General features: G+C 36.8%; 1 protein-coding gene across 15 annotated transcripts in view; it reads right to left on the minus strand.

Annotated features, from left to right (window-relative positions):
* Window positions 1-21343, minus strand: part of SUPT20H (SPT20 homolog, SAGA complex component) — a 36704-nt gene extending 15361 nt beyond the window's left edge. For 7 of the 15 annotated variants that reach the window (XM_066381048.1, XM_066381046.1, XM_066381057.1 and 4 more), the window contains exons 1-13: window positions 21056-21174; window positions 18735-18821; window positions 16564-16599; window positions 15865-15923; window positions 15533-15599; window positions 12837-12966; window positions 11758-11861; window positions 8802-8918; window positions 8640-8693; window positions 5386-5525; window positions 3759-3915; window positions 3606-3662; window positions 1628-1699 (exon numbers count right to left, since the gene is read on the minus strand). In XM_066381048.1, the coding sequence (XP_066237145.1) occupies window positions 1628-1699; window positions 3606-3662; window positions 3759-3915; window positions 5386-5525; window positions 8640-8693; window positions 8802-8918; window positions 11758-11861; window positions 12837-12966; window positions 15533-15599; window positions 15865-15923; window positions 16564-16599; window positions 18735-18737 (996 nt within the window). In that variant the 5' untranslated portion in view covers window positions 18738-18821; window positions 21056-21174. Of the gene's footprint in view, window positions 1-1627; window positions 1700-3605; window positions 3663-3758; window positions 3916-5385; window positions 5526-8639; window positions 8694-8801; window positions 8919-11757; window positions 11862-12836; window positions 12967-15532; window positions 15600-15864; window positions 15924-16563; window positions 16600-18734; window positions 18822-21055; window positions 21175-21244 lie in introns of those variants that run through there. The other 8 variants (XM_066381047.1, XM_066381058.1, XM_066381056.1 and 5 more) reach the window with 4 other exon arrangements.
* Window positions 21344-23056: the final 1713 nt, after the last annotated feature.

Below are 23056 nucleotides of genomic sequence, written 5' to 3' on the forward strand. Positions count from 1 at the left end.
GCTTACCTATGCCATGTTGGGCTGTTAAAAATGCAGGTGTTCCATTTGTGTTGCTTTGTTGGTGACTTTTTGGCCCTTATCATGGCTCTTATATTTATCTCCTTTTCCTTTTTCTATGGCTTAGTTGTGTTTTTTATGTTCTAGATTATGATTTTACAACTGTGTTAGAATAGATAAGTGACATAGGCTAGTGTTTTGACTTACACCAAAATTGGGGTTATGTCACTGTCACAGGAACAGAACTGGGTTGTAACCCAAGAACCCCCTGTATGTATCGCTCCATTTTACTTTTTATCTAACCCTAGACATTTCCCTGCTTTACCTTCTCCCTGCCTCCTTAATTTACCACCAGTGGATTTCATGTAGCCTTTCTTCCATCTTCTCCTTTGATTAACACATATAAAATAAGCTGTAAAACTATTATTCCTTAGGGCATTTTTTCAATACTTTGAGATTTTGCTTCTGGATCTGGTCCTGATCTAGTTCAGATAAAACTCTTTTCTTTCTGGACTCCAGACAAATACTATCTCTAGTAAAGCACCATCAGAATTAACATAAATCAGGTATATGTGACATACTAATACATCTGACAGTAGGAGAACAGAGCACATAGACTGTGAACCTGTTCAAGACTGCCTAAGAGATTCAAGTCCAGGATTCCTTTTCATGTAGCACTTTGGGAATGAGAGTTCAATTCGGGTCTTTAGTTAACAAAGTCTGAGTGAAATATGGCAGAATACCATATACTGAACATACGAACACAAATATTAAATATTAAAATAAAACTTTCAAAAGCAGGTCTGTTTATACTTGTCATTAGTCTTTCTTCTCTTGTACATACTAAACATCTTACGATTTATGTCTAGATTCACCTTATTTAATAAATTAGGCCTATTTCTCCCTTTAAGAAGTTATTACTGTGAATAGGGAAATTTACATAGAGCCTTACTCTTAAGAGACATACCTAAAATAATTTACTTGTTACTAATTTTAAGCAAAACAAATCAAAACTCCCAACATGTAACCAAATAAAGAGTAAAAAATGCAGTTATGTATTAAAATTGCCTTTTAAACTGCAAACCACACTTTATGAAAACAAAACTAAATATTTGCTCTTTCTTTTAATTCAATCAACTCCCTGAAAAATCCTTTAAAAAAGATAACAAACTAAAGGCAACTGTATTTCATGTTTAATAAATTCAGATCCCAGATGGGAAAAATCATTAGAAATGAAGACTGTAATGCAGGGGTCCCCAAACTTTTTACACAGGGGGCCAGTTCACTGTCCCTCAGACCCTTGGAGGGCCAGACTATAAAAAAAAACTATGAACAAATTCCTATGCACACTGCACATATCTTATTTTAAAGTAAAAAAAATCAAAATGGGAACAAATACAATATTTAAAATAAATAACAAGTAAATTTAAATCAACAAACTGACCAGTATTTCAATGGGAAATATGGGCTTGCTTTTGGCTAATGAGATGGTCAATGTGCTCCTCTCACTGATCACCAATGAAAGAGGTGCCCCTTCCAGAAGTGCGGCGGGGGCCGGATAAATGGCCTCAGGGGGCCGCATGCGCCCGCAGGCCGTAGTTTGGGGACCCCTGCTGTAATGGTTACTTACTTGGGCTGGCCAGACTGTTGGCTGTGAGTCATCAGATTTGATAGACTTCTCCACTTTAGCATATTTCTCCACCTAAGCAATCAAATCAAGAGACATGAGATATAACAGAATAAGTATTATAACCAAAAAGAAGAATGAATATAAGTAACTTAACAATACATTATACTTTTTAGCACAAGAATTCCTGAATCACTAATATCACTAATTAGTTATGCTTTAGTTTAAAACTCTCCTGATATAAACCAACTTGTTTTAAAAATAAAACAAAATTAAATCTATCTGCCATTAAATGAATGCAATCAACATAGTACTTTCTTGGACAGCACCTCTTCTCTTTATTCTCTAAACTGGTATCACATTTGTCCTTTAGGAAAATCAGAATGTCAGAGCGGTGATTAGGACCAGGATCTTTTCCTTTGGCTGGGGTTTTAATGAAACAGTTGTCAGCTAACAGTGGGGACAAAACTGGAAGGAGACTAGGGAAGTTAATAGTGGATAAAATGAATTTGAACCTTTTCCAGTTTTTAGTCAGACTCTGCCACATATCTTACAAATTTCCTACTATTCTACGTGAATCAAATGCTCTCATCTTCCTGGTAAGCATGATCTGAAGAGTAACCTAGACTCACCTGCCTATCTGGTGTCCACCCTGGAGACCTGACTCAGTAAGTAGGTGTGAAGTGGGGCCCGACATCTGTATGGCTAACTGGTACTTCAGATGATTCTTTGATCAAGTCAGATTGAGAAATTTTGTATTAGGGCTTTGCTACTCAAACTGTGGTCTGTGGACCCCTATACCACGCAACCTAAGAGCCTGTAAGCACTGCAGCACCACAGGTCTGAGCCCAAGGTTGCTGACTGGAATCTGCAAGCCCCCAGGTGATTCGTACGTCCATTACAGTTTGGGAAGCATGGCTTCAGATATCCAGCCTGCTCTCTGAAGCTAACATACACCCTTTAATCTCTGTGACTAGCTGCATTCCCAAAGAAGCACGTAAATTACCAAAGAGAACGTGATCACTCTCTTGAGTGGGAGTGGTATATGCACTCAAATTCTGATGATTCTGGATTTGTGTTTTTCACAATTGTTTTTAAATCACAAATAATAACAGTACACGGTTAGCTTGGGAACGATGCAGAACAAGAGCAAACATCTGTTAAAATAATTGACCAGTTATAAGTTGAGTAAGTAATAGAAGGGATAAAGGAGAAAGAAACAGGAAAATAAAAGAACTCAGGACCGCTCATCAAAAGATCCCTTTCCTGCCTGACCTATGGTTGTGCAGTAGATAGAGCACGGACCTGGGACGCTGAGATCCCAGGCTTAAAACTCCAAGGTCGCCAGCTTTAGCACAGGATCAATCATTGACATGAGTCCATGGTTGCTGGCTTGAGCCCTAAGGTCGCTGCCATTAGCAAACGGTCACTGGCTTGGCTTGAGCCTCCCAGTCCCAGTCAGGGCACACATGAGAAGCAATCAATAAACAACTAAAGTGCTACAACTACGAGTTGATGCTTCTCATCTCTCTCCCTTCCTATCTGTCTCTCACACACACAAAAAACTCTTTCCTGTCTTTGATCATGTACACTATGGGTCAGAAAAGTATACCACCCAAGGTTCCTCATCTTGGCCATTGTGACAATATTATTCATTTTTAAATTTACCCAGTTTGAGGAATAAAGTATTACCAGAAAATTATCATAAAATATGAAAACACCCCGAGGCATTTTATGCATACTATACAATATGTACTATCTTTATCCACATTTCAAAATTCGTTATTACTCTTGCTCTAAGGAGTCTTACACAAATAAATGTCAAAGAAGAATACAGTTTCTAAAATGGAGAAGTTAATTTAAAAAACAATTCATTATTTTGTTTGAAAAAATAAGATTCGCTGCTCAAAGAATAAGCTACTATTAGTTAAAACTTAGAAACCTTATATAAAAATAAGTAACAATTCATGAACTGACTTACATCCACTTCAGAAGGTACGGCCAAATTACAGGGACTTCGTTTCCACATATCTACACACTAAAAAATTAAGAATAGTATAAATATTCTGAAAATTCAAAATAAGGCAAGGCCTTTGGTGTAACAATAAGTTTCCTTTAAAAAATATATACTTACATTTCCTGCTTTAGAAATTTTGAGGTCATAATGCTGACCTGCTTTTCTTTCCTTTCTTTTTTGTAAGAAATCAAGTAATTTTAACTGAGGAGGAGGTGGACAATGAGACAAATCCTGCTGTCGATTCAGAGATGACCTGGAATACCTCTTGAAACACCTGAAATATGAAAAGATTTGAAATAAAGTAAGTTAATAAAGGTTCAGAATAAATATAGGGTTAGGTAAGTAAGCATTAAATAGGGATTTAAATCACAAATATTTGTAGTATGCCGCCACTTGCCAAACAATGTCCCAGGCACTGATAAAATAAAAATGAACAAGATAAAATTCCTTCATTCAGGGAGCTGGCAATCCAGTGTAGAGAACAGACATGCAGGTTCGTAGACAGGAAAGGTCATTTCAGATAGCGATAGGCAGTAGCAGAAAAAACGAGGGTACAGTGGGGAGTGAATGGGAGGGCAACATCAGGGAGGAAGAAATGATGTGGCAGGAAACATGAACAATAAGAAGGAACCAGCTATGGAAAGATCAAGAAATGAGTACGTGAAGCACAAAGAATTTTAAAAGGTGTTGAGGCAGAAACAAACTTGGATTGTTCTAAACACAGAAAAGGTAGGTATGGCTAGAGGAACAGGGTCCACACAGGCAGAGATGAGGTCAGAGAACACAGCACTACAAAACAGTAACTGTCTGAATTTAGCAGAACAATGGAATGCCTTTAGGAACATTTAGGGAAGTGGTGGCAATGATCTTCTCTGATGCTATGACTACAGTATCTGGTTTGCTCACATGGCGAATAGATCATAAGGAAAGAAAAGTGGAAGCAGGAAGACCAATAGACCAAATAGGCAGGCGTGTTTCAGAAATCAAGATGAAGATGATGGTGGCTTGGACTAAGGTATTGGCAATGGGTATGAAGATATATGGAAAAAGCTAGAATTTTTAGGGCTGCTGACAGAACAGATATGGCCTTATTTCACTATTTCCAAAGCTGTTTGTGTCCCTCAGCGTGTGGTATTTCAATAGTAAATCATGGATTTAGAAAATATAGTTGTTTTAAGCCCCTTTGAACTTGAAATAGATCCAAAATGGGCAATTCAAACAATTATGTAAAGAGAACTTAATGACAAGCAAACTAACTGCAGTCCAAACTTAAATGAATTTTATTAAGCAGAAGAGATAGCTAAACCATTTAAAGACAAATTACTGTTAGAAGAAGGCATTTAGTTATGGCTTCTAAAACTGTGATATTTCTCTCATTCTCAAAATAAAATTTTAATTGTTTCTTTAAAAGTAATATTAAAATTTAAACTGGTTACTGGATATTAGGAAGTAATAAAGAAATTATTCTTTCTGATCATACTTATCTTTTTTGGTGTATAGACTTTGTATAGTAAGTCTGTTCGTCAAAAGAATACAAAGAATGCATCAGTTCAATACAAAACAGAAAGTACTAAAAAAATCATAATACTTACAAGGAAAGTAATATAAGGCAATTAAAAATCCTATTAAAAAAAACAACACTTACACACTTAGAAAGTGAAAATGTACCACCATAAATAGCAAAATTTAGAGCAACACTCTAACAGGAGTATCTTCTGCTCTTTCCTTCCACACAGATAATTACCGTTTCATTGGGCGTGTGTTCATCTTTTGCTTGTTATAGAGCAGTCTGTTTGCAGTGCATGTTACAGCTATGGAAGGATCAAGACACAGTGGTTCAGCTGTCGCTAGGATAAGTTGGCTCTCAAGTAAAAGTTTGTCTTCCTGAAATGTGTAAGAGCACATGTCAGTACCAAATTTAGAACTCTCAAATCATACCTATCACTTCATCTAGAAATAACTCCTTGGATCTCTATTAGGGATACAGCAAAATATACTATTTTGAGTTCCAATTCAGTGGGTAAACTTGAGAAATGGGACAGTACAATGCAGTGGTTCTCAAACTTTTTGAAGTTGGGGTGCATTTAAAATCCTACAAATAACTGTAGGGCACTATATACAAATTTCTGAGAAATATGTTATAATAATTAAGGCAAATAGTAAAGAAAAAATATAAAGTCCAAGCATGCTTTTATGGTAATTAAACGAAATAAATACGACAAAATTAAATTTATTCTGACATTAAAAACATTTTTATGTTACATTTTTTGAGTTATGCTCTTAGGAATTCATAAAAAAGGGGTTAAAAAATTTAAAAAATGACAAAATAGTTATCTTTTTATATAGTATATAGATAACATTCTTACTAAGATTTAGTAAATTTGGCAGGTCCCAGTGCAAATGTGTTAAGTTTTTTCATTCTTGTGTTTATGAAAAACATGAGCCTGATGTGTCCTAGCGATTTCTTCCATGTTTGGGCATATGTTTGAGAGGCAAACTCTCATTTCCTCATCAATACATTGAAAAATTCCTCTCTTTTTACTCTTAATATTATTGAGAGTAGAAAATCCTAATTCACATTAATAGGATGTTGAAAATTGTAGTAAAGTGTTCAAAGCTTTTTTAGATATTGCCACATATTCTTCTTTTATAGAAATCCAAAAGGTTTCAAGAGACAATTCCTTGTTTAATCATCAATCCAAAACCCCCACCATAAATATCATCTTAACTTGACACCAAACAAAGAATAGAAGAAACTTCCCTCCAGTCTTTCTGGGGAACATGGGGGTAGTGTAAACAATCCAGCACCACAGCTTAACAGCCTTTTGCAACCTAATCAGGCAAGTGAGGTGGGGAGTTGGGTAGACTGTCAGCTTATAGCCAATTTCCCACACTTCTGTCCCCCCAAAATCTAAACTCCAAAAACCCTGTTGGTTGTTTTGGTCCCCAACAGGCACATATTTCTCTGGAATACCATAGGGCACACCTGGAAGTCTTCTCGCCCTGACGCACACTTTGAGAACTGCTGGTATAATGAAACTATAGTGTACAAAATGGTCAGATTGTAAGGATGCCTCTTCCATAATCCTCCGATATTTACTGAGCACCTAACATGTTAGGCATTGTTTAGGAGTTGGGGATAAGGTAGTGAACAAAATAGATAAAAATCTCTTTCTATGAGGCTTATAGGATCAAGATGGATCACAGCATTCTCAGTAACTACGAGATAATGGGCCCATTTTACACTTAGCTTAATTTCATTATAATAAAAATGACTACACGAACACTGTGTAAACCCTACATACAATTCCAAAGAATATACAGGCTTTTTAGTGGTAGCCTATAACTTACTTTACTTAATTTTATTTTTTTCACTTAACCTCTGAAATGTTTTAAGAGTTATAAGTAAATTCTTTAATCAAATCAACCAATTAATATTGAAAAATTTTTGTGAGAAAAAAAACATTGCTTCTTTCAACAGTTCAACTTCTTGCTATGAAAATTTAAAAAATACACAAAAGCAGAAGTATAATAACATTTATATACCAACACCCAATTTCACTGAACTGCCCCTTAACTTTGTTTGTTTTGCTGGTGTAACTTAAAATACATCTCTTGACATTTTGTTATTTCACCTGAAAATACTTCAGCATGCATTGGTAATTTAGATAAGGACTTCTAATATCCAGTCTGAATTTCCCATTATCTTTAGTTGGTTTGTTTGAACTTGAACTCAGACAAGACCTACACATCCTATCTGGGTTTTCCCTCTTAAACATCTTTTATTCTGTAATGATCACAGTTAGTCTTTTCTCATGCAACTGTATTTTGGAGTTGACCACTTGCTTTCTCACTGTATTATTTTTAACTGAATCTGGTCTTTTGCTCTCTCATCTTATGACTTAGTGGTTTGATTTCCTTAATTCTCTATGACTGTTAGATGTATCAATAGAGGCTTGATTTACTCAGGTTTTATTTTTTAGACCAGAGTTCATGCTAATATTGTACACTTTCTCGTGTGTCACACCAGGAGGCACAGTGATTGTCCCACTTTTAGAGGGTTTAGTCAGGTTTCTGCATTATAAAAATTCCCACAAACCTCTAATGGTTTTTCAAATCTAAAAATTTCAGCTATCTAAATTCATTAATTCATTAAGATTTCTAAGTGATATTTTCAAATCTATCATTTCTTCAGCATGTATTAGCTATCTTTTTTTGAAGAATTTCCTTTAGTTACTTACTATTGGGCGATCTAATGCATAGCTCATACACGAAAGTCAAATAAATCCTCCTATAGTCTGTCCCTTTATCAATTTTCAGAGCAAGAAACTGATGCCCTAACAACCTCCAATGGTGACCAATGAGTTTATTTTTGATTCTTTTAATAGCTTTTAACCTTCTTTTAAACAAAGAGTATAGCCCCAAACTAGAACACTTGACAGTTACTGATAAACTGAATTCTGCTTTATAATCTTATTTCATAGATTAAATAATTCTAATTATTGATATTTTCTTTAGCTTAGTAACCATTTCTCTCTATAGTGGTAGAGCAATATGTGAACACTCCTGTGAGTGGGCACCTCCTATATACTGAGCCAGCACTGGAGGATAATAGGGGAAAGAGAGGTTACCCCACTATGAATGTAAAGACAGGTGAGGCCTGCTCTAGAATCCCAGATAGAAAACCAGTACCTGGTTGTAGCCATGGTACAAACAAAACATCTGTCTTTTCTATGAGAGGAGTTTAAAAAACTAAGTTTTACATTGGCTTCTAGAATGGGTCAACCTGACCCTATCATACCACATCCTGAAGCAAATTTTAGTTCCTTGAGCGATAGTTTGATATACAGAGAACCTATCTTCTTCTAAAGTTCATAAAGGAATTCCAAACTTTACACATGAATAAAATTATGAGCAGAAAGTATCTTTTGCTTCAGTTAATAAGTGGTGTTTTATCCTGTATTTTGCCTGTCTGAGATTAAAAACAAAACAACTAACCTGGGTCCATTTATGGTTATCACTTGTTATTGAATGTACATCACAGATTAAAGTCTAGAAAAAAATCAGGATTAAAAAAAAATTAATGTGTAGGTATACAAACATATAAAGACATTCAATAAACTCCAAATAAAATCCAAATACTTCTTAAGTATTCCTTACCTGCATTGTTGGGCGTAAGAGAATGTGCCTACTTTGGTAACCTGGAGATTTCATATTACTGGACTGCCTATAGTCACGTATTTCTGCTATGACACATCCACAATGAAAAATATTAACCTGTTTTAAGTAAAAATATTTAAGTAAATGTAATTTTCCAAAAGCCAAAATAAGTGGGTTTAGTGAATGTTTCAGGTTCTTTACACCCTCATGCAATGTTTCTGATCACGCTAGTACTACTAAATAGATTTCCTTGGTGGATTTCCCACAACATACATAAACCTTTTGAAAGGAACTACTTCATGTTCATTACTCTGACCTAAGAAGCAGATTACAGTGGTACCTTGACACACAAGTTTAATTCATTTCATGGCCGACCTTGTGACTCAATCTGCTTGTGTGTCAAATTGAATTTCCCCATTTAAATTAATAGGAATGCAATTAATCTGTTCTGGCCCCCAAAAACCACACAAATTTTTTGTTTTATATGCTTCTAAATAAGAAAATGTACTTTTATAAATAACAAATACATACTTACATACACACACACACACACAATAAGAGAGAATGTAAAGAAATGAACTGGTTTATGAAGTGTATCTACCTTCAAGGTCGGGTGAAGATGCTGGTGCAGGGGGAGGAGACTGGCGGAGGAGGTTTTCATTTCCTGCGCTATCGCTTAACATAACTTACTCTCTACACACTTAACACTACATTTAATTGCAAGATTTAACTTACATACTACGTATGATATATAACTTTATCACTAAATTTAATTGCTATTGTTTGACTATGCTTAATCATCATCATTTTCTTCACTGACTTTTGTTTTTCACTTTCCTTGCTTTCACGTAGAGACCGTTTCAACAAAAACCTTTCCATGGAAGCTTGTTTCTTCCTCCCTTCCAGAACATTTGGCAGGCCATCTAGTGGAGGGTGGCAGAAGCTCGTGAATTCAAATATCCCCTTGTGATTTAAAGCAAAAAGTCCCGCGAGTGACTGCTCATCTCTCAATTGCTCCTGATTTAAAGTGCTTGTGTGTCAAGGCACCATTGTATTCTGGTATTTACATTTTGTTACAGATCACTGGAATTGCTGTTCTTCACTGGCTCACTGTTACACTCTGCTAATTTTGTCACTTATAGTCAATCAATCCTGTCAGAGTTCCAACTTATGGATACAACTATTATTTGCTTTGCTAAAATGTCCAGAAGATAGTCTTTATTAAGAAGCTAACTATATATTCAAATAATCTTGTGTTAAATATTGTTTTCTAGTTTTTTTTTTCTAAGTCCACAGGTAAGAACCTTTATGGCCCAAGTCTTGCTAATGACCACTCGCCAGTCCTTTACAGTATTGTTCTTTCACCTTGTCGGTCTGTAGTGGGTACTGTGGCCTCCATGTTTTCAGTCATTATTATGCTCATGCTTTCTAACAACTATTTACTGAGTTACTAGCATGTGAACTATGCACCAGGCACTATCCAAGAAGCTTCATGGATACAGTGTTGACAACACCTGCTGTCAGTATGGGAAGACAGGTAATAAAAATGAAAACAAACAAAATAAGCTTTGTGATGAATACTATAATGGAAATAAAATAGGAAGGGGCTAATTTAGATTGAGTGTTCAGATAGAAACCTCTCTGAGGAAGCAACGTTTTAGCTGAGATGTGAATCACAACAGGGTCAGACATTTGGAATAGATCACTCCAGACAGAAAGAGCAGCAAATAAACTTGTTGTGTTGTAGTTCGGAAATAAGTCATGCAGGCTGCAGTGCAATGAGCGGAGGTGACAACCAGAAGGGGAAAACATCAACAAGGCAGGGGTTGTGAGCACTGAGAGGACACTGAAGAACTTCAAGCAGGGACTGTTTTCGTTTTGTAAGCCCAATCTGTGGAATTTATTTCTGGGGTTCTAGAATGAAAGCAGGAAATTCAGCAAAGTAACTATAGCAGGTCAAGACTATATACTTTATTTTTATTTACTTATTTTTGTTTTATGACCAAATACTTGAAATATACAGTTCACATTGGCTCATGGACTGAGTGTTAAAGGGAAGAGCAGGGTCTACCAAAGACTGGTAATCAAACTGGTTTGGGAAATAAGTTCTATTTTGTCACATTAAGTTGAAGAATCTATTATATATCCTTCTAAATATTTGTTTGGAATGGTCACTATGAGAGATAAGAGATTAAATGTCATTTTAAAACTCATGAAGCTGGCTGAGATCATTCAGGGATAGAATGTTACTAAAGACCAGAGTGCCTAGGACTGAACCTCAACCCTGAACATACTTATGAGTAGAAGGCATGACAGTATAGATGACTGGAGCATTAGAGAGAGAAGAGAAAAACCATAAACTTGATGTCTCAGAAGCCAATAGGTTATTTTAAGAAGGAAGTAGTCATTTGCACTGAACTATGCAGAGAGCAATTAGGATGCAAACAGGAAAGAATTAAATTAAGAGCAAGTATTCTTTATCTAAAAAAGGGAGAATAGATGACAGAGAGATGGAGGTCATAAGCAAGTCATTAAAAAGGAAGAGGAGGGTCCAGGCTAGAAGTGGTAAAGATGCCTTGAGGACAGCTTCCTTTACCCACTTTAATAGGAAGGCAGGCAGAAAGTGTAGACTAATGCTAAGAGGGGACAAAGTTCTCATCCAATGGCTTCTTTTTCCTCAGTCAACAACACAGTATGGCTGGGGTGAAGGCCAGGGAGGAAGTAGTTTCTTCTATAACTTCTCAACTGTAGCTAAAGAGAGATTCCCAGTGGATGAACAACTTTATACACTGCAGTACAGCCTAAAGAATAAATATCTCACAATAAACTATTTGTAATATAGCTACTCACATTTCAGCTCACGTGCTAAGCAATGTTGAGATCACAAATATCCTTTATAACAAAACAACATATAGTTGACAAAATTAAGGACATTTTAAAGAAAAAAAGTTTGTACCTGAGATTTTTCTAGGAGATCAACCAAGATAGGAGGTAATTCTTCTGCATCCAAATATTCAAGCAATTCCCCTTCTTCATAAGGCAGTCGAATGGTCTCAGAATCTTAATTTTAAAAAACGTATTGCTAATTATGAGGCTCACCAGAAATGTCTAGGTGCATAATTTAAGTGATTTTTCAAAAACAAAAACAAAAAGATACAGAGAATAAAGCCAAAAGGCACTCCTGAAGTCCTCATTTCATATATTGCTAAAAGACTTGATAAACTGTGTAGAATTTCAGATCAGAAAAGAGAAAAACACTTAACACACCATGAAAACATCTAGCATAACAATCACAATACAAATTACATCCAGCAGTATAATTACTAGACTGTAACAAAATTTCAACATCTGGTAACTGAAAAGTCCTTGAGACTGGTTAATCTAACCTGGAAGCCAGTAACAATTTGGTACCTAATCTGAACAGAATTCTCTTGATGTAACATTTTACAATTAATTAAAACACAAGAAAAAATTCGTAACTAGGTGAGTTCTTTGTGGAAGTCATTAAGTATCCCTGTAACAATGTTTAGATGTCTCTTTGGTAAAATCAAACAGTATTTATATTTTAAAACTATCTTCATATTCATAATAAAATAAAATATTTATATACAGTATATTAGTTTACTCAAAAGGCAGTAAGTCTGCTTAATTTTGAAGGTTTCAGACTCAATATATTCAAAATGTTGAAGAAAAACATACCTTAAAACACCTTATGCTACCTTAAAATTTTAACAGCAACAGAATGAAAGAAAATTTTGACAATTATTTAATAGTTACATCTTTTATAGTTTAATTACAATGACTTCTCAATCAAAATACTTCTCAAATGCTTATTTCAGGTTTATCACATTAGAGATAATGTCTAATATTCTAACAAAATGTCATATAGAGGAAAATGTGGGATCAATGTCTTTACCAAATCATCACTGCTTTGAAGGACAGAGCATTTAGCAGGTTAAGAAAATACTTCTGAAGACAGCACAACTAGCCAGGCAGGGGGATTTTTTGTGGCTGCTGCCCCTTGGAGGCTCTTACCTGATCCATTTTTTCCCCTGAGCATCAAAGAATATCCCTCATTTCCTGGGTACAGGTTGACCACTAAACATGACAATGTCTCTTGCATAACAAGCTTCTCTAACAAGTTCACATTTCTTCTTAATTTCTGCTTTAAAAAGAGGTAGAGCTCATGAAAAGAATCCAGCATAACCTTAACAAATAATCCTATGACTTGACAGAAAATCTTCTGGTGCTTCTTCCACATTAAGATGCTGTGCATATAGGGAAAATTCACAAACACAACAGCCACCACAGAGATGACATCTTTGTAAAATTAATAAAATTAACTTTGATCTCTTGCTATGTTTTATGCAAGTTAATTTGTATTACAAAGAAAAATCAGTGATCTATTCAACAATAAAAACATATAATAATTCTATATAAATAAATAAATAAGTTTCAAATTCACTGAGATGTTAAAACTCAAAATTATCTAAGTGGGTAGTTTAAGCAATTTTCTATAAATTCAGTTTAACTACTCCTTAGAAACCACTTTCTAAAAAAGAATTCATCAGAAAATAATACACACATACATTGAAACACATTATTTTAGAATTGTATATAATTTAAAATAAAACCCAATTACAGATATAACAATTCCCATCATGATTTGTGAAAAATATCAGTGAAAAGAACATTTATTTTTGCACAATCTCAAAAAACATGTTTTGGGTAGCTTACATTAAATATGTGTACACAGAGAAATGGTAAATTCTTGATTTATTGCCATCATAAATAAAAAAGTGACAAAACAATATTTAACCACTTTGATATAACAAAAAAACTAGTAAAGAAACTAGAATTTTAAAATCATTTTAAGGTTGAAAAAAATCTCACAATTTGACCTAAGACAGAATAATTAGGTGAATTCTGACACTGTGAGCACTCTTCAAGGAAACAAGTTGTTTCCATGTAATTCTGGAGTGAGTATACAAATTAAAGGACAGAAAATTTCTTAAAGTTAGTGTCTTAGCCTGTGAGCCTCAGGCTGTGTTGTAAGCACTGGACTGTTGCTGCGTAGTAGACTCAGCCACAGAGAAGATATAATAAACCAACGGGTGTGCTGTGGATGCATTCCAATACAACTTTGTTTACAGAACACACAGTAGGCCAAATTGGCTGGCAGACAATGGTTGACAACCCCAATGTAGAATCTTTATTTATGTATCTCTGCTATATTAAGTTCTGTCTATGAGGCAATGAATATGTTCATTATGTCAATTACAGTGATAATTTCTTGGGCGTATTCATATCAAAACTTATAAAATACAATATATACATCTATTATTTTATGATTAACGTGAAATTTATTATATGTCAGCTATACCTCAAAAAAACTTATGCAAAACACACTGTAATAAGCTTTTTGGTTTAACGACCATTTTTCTCCTAATGTAAATATTTCAAATTATCTTACTTTTAAGATAAAATGATATTCATTTAAAAATTAAAGACAGATAACATAAGCTAACAGATCCCTCCCTTTAAGACCCTTATAACCCAAGGGTACAATAAATACAAAGAAATCAATTTGTTACATTTCGATTGCCCATACTTTTATGCTAAATAAAAATGGATTAATTTAACTGGGCCATGAACTAATTTTTTTTTAAAGACTTTATTTATTCATTTTAGATAGGAGAGAGAGAGAGAGAGAGAGAGAGAGAGAGAGAGAGAGAGAGAGAAGGGAGGAGCAGGAAGCATCAACTCCCATATGTGCCTTGACCAGGCAAGCCCAGGGTTTTGAACCGGCGACCTCAGCATTCCAGGTTGACACTTTATCCACTGCACCACCACAGGTCAGGCCCCATGAACTAATTTTTGTGACCAAATTCACCTTTTATTACCATACCTGATTTTCCTACATGCCCTGTAACAGCTTTAACTTTAAAGTACAAATCACTGTGAGGAAACAGGTTACTTTTCTCCTGTCTTCAGTCTATAAATCACTTCTCAGAAGGGAAAGAAACAGAATACACAGGGTGAGGCAAAAGCAGGTTTACAGTTATTCGTATAGAAAATAACACAATGAATAAATAACAATAAACTGCATGCTCACAACTGTAAACCTGTTTTTGCCCAACCCCTGCACATACAGTGGCTTTGCTTCTTCAGTATTCCAGTGGGATATCTGTCAGTAAACACTTTCCCCCTCTTCTACATGAACATGTGATCTCTACCTTGTTGCCAGAGCTCTAGGCTAGCTGCAGAACAGGATAGAACAGGGGTTGGGAACCTATAGCTCGCGAGCCAGATGTGGCTCTTTTGATGGCTGCATCTGGCTCGCAGACAAATCTTTAATAAAAAAAAATAACAACATTAAAAATATAAAACATTCTCATGTATTACAATCCATTTTCTACTGCTCATGTTCATGGTTGTGGGTGGCTGGAGCCAATCACAGCTGTCCTCCGGGACAACACCAAATTTTTATTGGATAATGTGTAACGTACACAGGTCGTTGTATGGCTCTCACGGAATTACATTTTAAAATATGTGGCGTTCATGGCTCTCTCAGCCAAAATGTTTCCTGACCCCTGGGCTAGAATCTGGCTAGAAAAGACATTAGTGCACTAAATATAAATCAGTATCTGCTTCAAATGTATTTCCTCCTTTAAATTTCCCTCTTTCTCTACATTTCAAAAGCCATAACAATATAAAAAACATACTCTTACCTTAACCTCAGGCTCTTTTTCACATTCTTCAATATATAAGTCATAAAGTTTTTGAAATACAGATTTTCTAAAATTTAATAAAGACAATATAAAAGATAATGTAAATATAGTCATCATTGTAAAATGAATAAATTTTCCCATAATTTTTTCCCAATTTCCCAAAGTTGGGGGTGAAGTGGACACGGGTAGCTAACATCAACTGAGAAAATCTAATGTAGGCAAAGTACCTCTAATATAATATTTCTAGCACAGTGGCAATTTGGAATGCTATAAATGGTGGCTTTCATATTTCAATGACTCTAAGAGTCCATCAATTAATTAAGTATTCATACCTTCCACTAGATAGGTATTTCCTTTTAGGAGGTCTCTGTCGGGCACTTTCAATGACATACTATAAAAAAGAGAAGTTTATTAAATAGCTTGTCTTTTGCTTAGTGAATGAACACGGTATTTAGTATATTTAAAACACGTAGAAAGCTAAAAAGGCTATTCAGTCCCTCAAGTCTCTCATATTAAACTGTACCTTGTAGGAAAAACTAACTTCTAAATATGTTATAAGTAAGTGAAATTTAAACTGCACAATATTTCATTGCTAAAATAAAGAAAAGTCATATAGTTTTACAATGGTGATTTCATAGGTCAGAAATATTTTCAATGTTTTATGGTTGTTCAGAATATCTGTAGTATACCCAATTGCAAGGACTCTATATACTTTTTCAGCTATTTTCCTGTTTAATTGAGCAAATAGAAAACTTGTAAAAACAGAAAAACATGATTTTAGAAATTCTATGTCCTTGCTCATAATTTCTGTAGCACTGTTCAATTTTTATTCTAGAGTGTAATTATCTGAAGATTTCAAATAACAGATGACTCAGCATCACCTTGTATTTTATCATATTTACAGAAAAATTATTTGCATACTTCCTAAAATAATAACGTACTCCTTTGACAATCAGGCAAAAATCTCTTAAAACTGAGTTTTGTCAATTAAAGTCAAAACTATTTCAAGATGTAACTTAGTCACGCCTCACCTCCGCACGATCCAAAGCTAGTTCTAAAGCTTGTTGCTGTAAAAAGTAAATAGTGTATTTGGTAATATTAGTTATTTTCACAAAAAAGTAATATACACATAACATTTGTAAGTACGTGTTTAAGTGTGTTTAGTTTTCTAAAGTAAGTCTAACATACTTTATTTCTCTCCACACCCCCCACTGTAAGCTCAATATATATATATATATATTACAAAGAAAATGGGGAGTTGTAGACACCTGATTATGACAACAGATTAGATAGAAAATGCTAAAACAGCTTTCTCTGGCCAGTGCTTGAAGCTGATACAGGGCCAAGGGCTGGATATGGTACCTACCATCATTTTATAAACTTCCATTTCTTCAAAATTCGGAAAGCACCATTCAGTAAAATATATTGGACATCAAGTAAAGCAAAAACTAAACTCTCCTAATCTAGGAATCCTGAAAATTGGGGATGCTACTATTTTGGTACGGAATACAACTTAGAAACCCCTAGTATACAGGGGTGGGCAAGAGTAGTAGATTCTCATCCTTCACCCACTAACTGGAGACCATTGTTTTAAGTTAAGAGGGGGAGATGAGAAGGTAATCTCTATCTTCCTTATTTGTAAAGCTTCTTTTGTAATGATACCTAAAAATAAAAGTACTAGGTTTTAAACAAAATTAAGCAAATATACTATCAATAATTTCTCTTTCTAGTTTTGTGGTTTGGGTACCACATAGTGTTACTGTATTTTTCATTCATAATGAGTTATTTTTAATTACGACTGTGAGGCATAGAACTTTCATTTTTTTTTTTTTTTTTTTTTATTTACAAGGACCTAAATTTTTCTGTTTTATTTTGTAGACTCCAGCAATTCAATCTACCAAGCTGCATGGGGTAAAAACTCGCAGCACCCACCAAAATCCCAAGAGAGTAAAAAGAAAAATATCGTCAGACTTTGGAAATCATGAGAAGGCTTAAGTGACCCTGCCACCCTAGTCTTAAGGATGAAGAAGTAACATAATTACAAAAATAGCTGGACTTTTTATTTAGACGGCAATAAAAACCCACATTATCAAATATCTGAAAATGTATAAAGTTAAAAAAGTCTGAAATGTTATTTCAAAAGATTCAATTAAAATATATTTATACCAACATATTAAAAAAATCTTACAAGGAACAGATTCCCAAGGAAACTGGGCAAGATGAGATTTGTGAGTATAAAGCATTTCCCAGCACAAAAACATAACTTAATATACACACTTGAGAAATACATGAGGTTCTTTTAATTATTTTGGCCATAAAACTTTAAAGTTTACATGAAAACAAATATATACTGCAGTATAATTTATACATAGCTTATCTTCTCAAGTAAATATCTCACTTCTGAAATCAAAACTTCAAAAGGTCTAGTGAGATATACCTGCATATGTACATTTATATGTATATATAATTTAGATGTCAATGATTAGCTAACAGAGTACAAAATATAATAGCAGGTCTGAACCCCACTGCAACAGCTTGACTTTCTCTATCAGAGCAGGGACAGAGGCAAGATCTCAAAATGAGAAGGTTAAACGTTTTCTGAGATTTATTCAACATGGTGGTCAGTGTTCTCTTATTCTTTTACTGTCACATGCTGCTGCTTCTTTAAAACATTAAAAAGTGTTTTTCCTCCTTTGTCGTTTTAATGGCAAAAGTTAAATGTCCAGTTCTAAGTATGTTTAGTGACTATAAGTGAAAAAAACCGTGCCATTAGAAAGCTAACCTTGATATTCTTAAGTGTTATTTGCAGTAAGCAGGTTACATTTGCTTTAAATTATTTTTTAAGTCTAAATTAAGAGGAACTTTAAAATATGAGAAACCTTCAAAATGATTTCTATTCATACCCACCCTCCTTGCCAACGATTTGGACTATGGTAAACAGAAGTACATATTTTTAATATTCACAAAGATAAAGACACGTATATTAGCTCTATAACCTGAAACAATTTTAACACTGAATTGAGAGATCAGCCCCCTATTTTGTGGAAGAGATTTTGCATGTGATTACTAAGTAATTTCCCAGTTAGGGAACTTGAGCAGGTTACATGAGGATTTCTGTATCTATAATACATATATTTTTAATGGAGATAAAGGAAGAGAACATTCTAAAACACAAATATCAACATACAAAGCTGTAGCTTACCATTGTATAAAGTAGGGGTCCAAAAAAACCTTAACTGCACTGATAAAGTAGGCTAAAAACCATGTCTTTAGTATCAATTTTACAGCACTGTAAAAACAGAAACAAAAAACACGTATTAACAAAATTATCAAGAGAAATGAGGTGATATAGTAATTAATAAGGAAAATTATTTGAGGCATATGTTTTTCTAACAGAATTTTTAATAATTAGCAACAATAAAATTCATGCACCACGATCTATCCATTAATTGTTGAAAAGTACTGTTTCATTAACTGGGCAAAATCCAGTTTGCAAGTTACAATTACTTTCTTCAAAAACCAGAGAGAAAAGATCAAGTTCATTAATGTCTTTGATTACCACTGTTGTTGCTCCCATAGTTCTGAAGGATTACTATAACCACCTGCCGACTGGCCTTGGCCACTGTATAGTTCACTTTAAAATCATACCTTTCATCATACCTGCCAGTTACTCTTCTAATGCTACTCCCCCAAATGCCCTAGGCTCCATTTTCCAGATGCAGCTCCAAGTCCCTCTAGTCCTTCTCCTCCTCAAACTGGATACATAGCTGAAGAACCTCATCCTCTAACACAAGAGTTCTGGGCCAGGCTGCAAAACAGTCATCTCGGGAGCATTAAAAAGTGGGATACCCCCCCCCCCCCCGTGATTCTCACTAAGTGGTCTGGAGTAGGGCCCAAGGATCAGCATTTCTGGAATCCCCAGGTGGTTCTAAGGTACTACCAGTGAGGAAGTCCACTGCTGTATCCTCTCTGCCTCCCACCAAGCCGGTGTATGTTGGCTCTAAGAGTGATGCTAAACAAGGCCCGTTTTTAACTGAATTTTTTTTTTTTTTACAGAGACAGAGAGAGAGAGTCAGAAAGAGGGATAGATAGGGACAGACAGACAGGAACAGAGACAGATGAGAAACATCAATCATTAGTTTTTCGTTGCGACACCTTAGTTGTTCATTGATTGCTTTCTCATATGTGCCTTGACCGTGGGCCTTCAGCAGACTGAGTAACCCCTTGCTGGAGCCAGCGACCTTGGGTCCAAGCAGGTGAGCTTTGCTCAAACCAGATGAGTCCACGCCCAAGCTGGCGACTTCAGGGTCTCGAACCTGGGTCCTCTGCATCCCAGTCCGACGCTCTATCCACCACTTGGTCAAGCTTAACTGAATTCTTGACCTAACTCCTCATATCTGTGTATGTTTATGCAGGTAAGCTAAAACCATACCCTCAAGTGACAGAAAACAGTATTTTCCATGTAAAATTCTTTTGGTTTTGGTCAACCCAAAGTTTAGGTTTTGCCATTGAGGTTTATTTTAAAAAAAAAGGAGGGAGGGGGAAGAGGAGGAGGAAGAAAACAGGAGGGGGGAAACCCAAACCAGAAATAATCATAAAGAAAAGAAAAAAAAAGGCCACAGACATTAACCCTAATCTTCAAGAGCTCATAGAAGATTTAATATGAATTCAAGTTAAGGTGAAAATTTTTTGAACAGTGAATCTAGAGATGAAGACACTACACACAGGAAAACTGTGATGGCTTTAAAATTAGATCTTTAATCGCTTCTCTGCCCTCCCGCTAAGATCAAATATAAAATTAGGTCTATTTTCACTAAATTTGGGAAATGGACGTAAGGAAGGCTTATTGTATTTAAATTAACTTATTTAAGTATTGCAGACAGAGACCAGTTACTATCAACGTACAAGCAGACATTCTTACTGTCGTTCAACTACAAGTCTGTGACAGAACCACCGTAATTACCGTCTTGACAGATAAGGCATTCAGAATCAGTGGCTTTCTCAAGATCACACTAAACTGGAACTCAGATCTCTTTCAATTTATCTTTTTTTTGGACCTATATAAATTTTCCATCTTAGATTCGAAATCGTACAACGGACCAATCCATCCAGGGCCCGCTTCCAAGACTTCAAAGCATTTTAAAGACCCGATTCTGCTCGTTAATATAATTTTCCTTGATTTTGACATCGTGGTTCCCGACAACCGTATTCAACCAAACTTGGGAAAACCTGGCTAACCGCTCCCCATCTCACGAGTCTTTCGGGGACTCGCCGCGGCCCCCGAAGGTTTCGGAGGCGGCTTCCAGGGGCCGCTCTTCGCCACGTTCGTTTCCGAACCGCTGGCAACCTACACAATCCTAACGTCGCCACCGTTCCGGCGGACCTCTCCGAGCGATCCGGGCGTCTTCCACCTGCCCGGGCGTTCGTCCCAACTCGGCTCGGCCCAGAGTTTTTATTCTACATGGACCCCAGGACGCCCGCCCCCAGGAGCCGCTCCGCGGGACGCCCGCACGCTTACGATACCTGCAACTGGGGCCCAAAGTCAAAACTACAACGACAAGCGAGCCTGGCAGCACCGCGAGAGGCGACGGAAATGACGGCGCGACAGAAGAGCCCGCGCCTCCGGGGCCGCAACCGTCCTCCTAACGGCTGCGCACAGCGCGCAAGCCACCCGGAAGCCGCCGCTCACGAATGACAGCCCGCCCCGCCCACCTGCGCCAGCCGCTGCCGCCACCGCGCGGGGATTCCAGACGAAGCCGTAGGCCAGCCCCGCCCTCACTCCACACACCTTCCAGCTGGCGGGGCGCCGCAGCCAATGGGGTGTGTGTGCCCGCGACCGCACTTCTGTCGGGCGTGCTGGGCGGGTCATCCGGTGGCGCAGCCGGAAGAGGCGGAGCTGGGAGGACACCGCGCAATTGGGAGGCCTGGGCGCCAGGGGGCGCGGCCGTGGGGCTGGTCTCCGGAGGCTTAGCGGAGGCTCAGCGTGGGGGTGGTCTCCAGGCCCCTGACGTGCGTTGGGATGCTCCACTATGTGCAGGGATGGTACCTTGTTTAATTACTGGACTGAAGGGAGCTTGAACTAGCTTTCCTGTTGTCCAGCCCATCTCAGGCAGTGGTCCCCAACCTTTTTTGGGCCACGGACTGGTTTAATGTCAGGAAATATTTTCACGGACCGGCCTTTAGGGTGGGACGGATAAATGCACAAAATAAAATTATGCGACCAGAGTAAAAACTGGGGTAATTTTAAATATAATTGTCGAACTTACGAGACAAACGTCAAAAGTGAGTCTTAGATGGATGTAACAGGGAATCTGGTCATTTAAAAAAAAAAATAAAACATCGTTCAGACTTAAATATAAATAAAACAGAAATAATGTAAGTTATTTAGTCTTTATCTGCAGACCGGTACTAAATGGCCCACAAACTGGTACCAGTCCGCGGCTCAAGGGTTGGGGACCACTGATCTAAGGGACCAGGAATGACAGAGTCCTGCGTTTCCTGGTCCAGGCCATGCAGCCTTAGATGTTGTATCAAGTGCCGATAAATTGAATGTTGAAAAGATAAAATAACCCAGCCCTGGCAGGTTGGCTCAGTGGTAGAGCGTCTGCCGGCCGTGTGGAAGTCCTGAGTTCAGTTCCGGCCAGGGCACACAGGAGAAGTACCCCATCTGCTTCTTCCCCCTTCCCCCTCTTCTTTCTCTCTGTCTCTCCCTTCCCCTCCTGCAGCCAAGGCTCCATTGGAGTAAAGTTGGCCCGGGTGCTGAGGATGGCTCCATGACCTCTGCTTCAGGCACTAGAATGGCTCCAGTTGCAATGAAGCAAAGCCCCAGATGGGCAGAGCATTGCCCCCTAGTGAGCATGCCGGGTGGATCCTGGTCAGGAGCATGAGGGAGTATGTCTCTCTGCTTCCCAGCTTCTCACTTCAGAAAAAAAAAAAAAAAAAAAAGATAAACCTCGCTGAAGAAGACTCAGATTTGAAGTACCCACTGTCCAACATGTAATTGCCCATCAACCCTGTGGACATCTGTACATTTTATTTGGAAGGCCTGCAAATGAGATTGGTCCAATAATAAATACTCCTCAGAAAGAAGCTGGAGCAACACTGGAAATACATATACTCTGTTATCACCCCCTCAGCACATACTGCCACTGAGGTAGGTGATAATGGAAAACAAAGGAAATACTCTATTATAAGTAGCAACATTTCTGACTGAATGACAGTAGACCTTTTAGCTGTATTGTTGAGAAAGAATAGATGTGTGTCACATAGGTATAATTACTCAGTTATCACTGTGTATTTGTGTAAGATTGATAGCTCATATTATAAGCTTTAAAATTTTAAATGGTGTCATCAAGACTCCATGTTGTATTAACTACAGAGGCAGGAAACTTATGTCATAAATATTGCTATGATCTCTAATAATCAGGTACATGTTGGGTAAATGCATTTAGGTTTAGACATCAAATTGTTGGGTCATTTGCTATATTTCTAATGTGAAAGGTTAGGGGGAGTTGATAAATACTC

The sequence above is a fragment of the Saccopteryx leptura genome, chromosome 4 (genome assembly GCF_036850995.1).
Source record: "Saccopteryx leptura isolate mSacLep1 chromosome 4, mSacLep1_pri_phased_curated, whole genome shotgun sequence".
NCBI classification, from domain to species: Eukaryota; Metazoa; Chordata; class Mammalia; order Chiroptera; family Emballonuridae; genus Saccopteryx; species Saccopteryx leptura.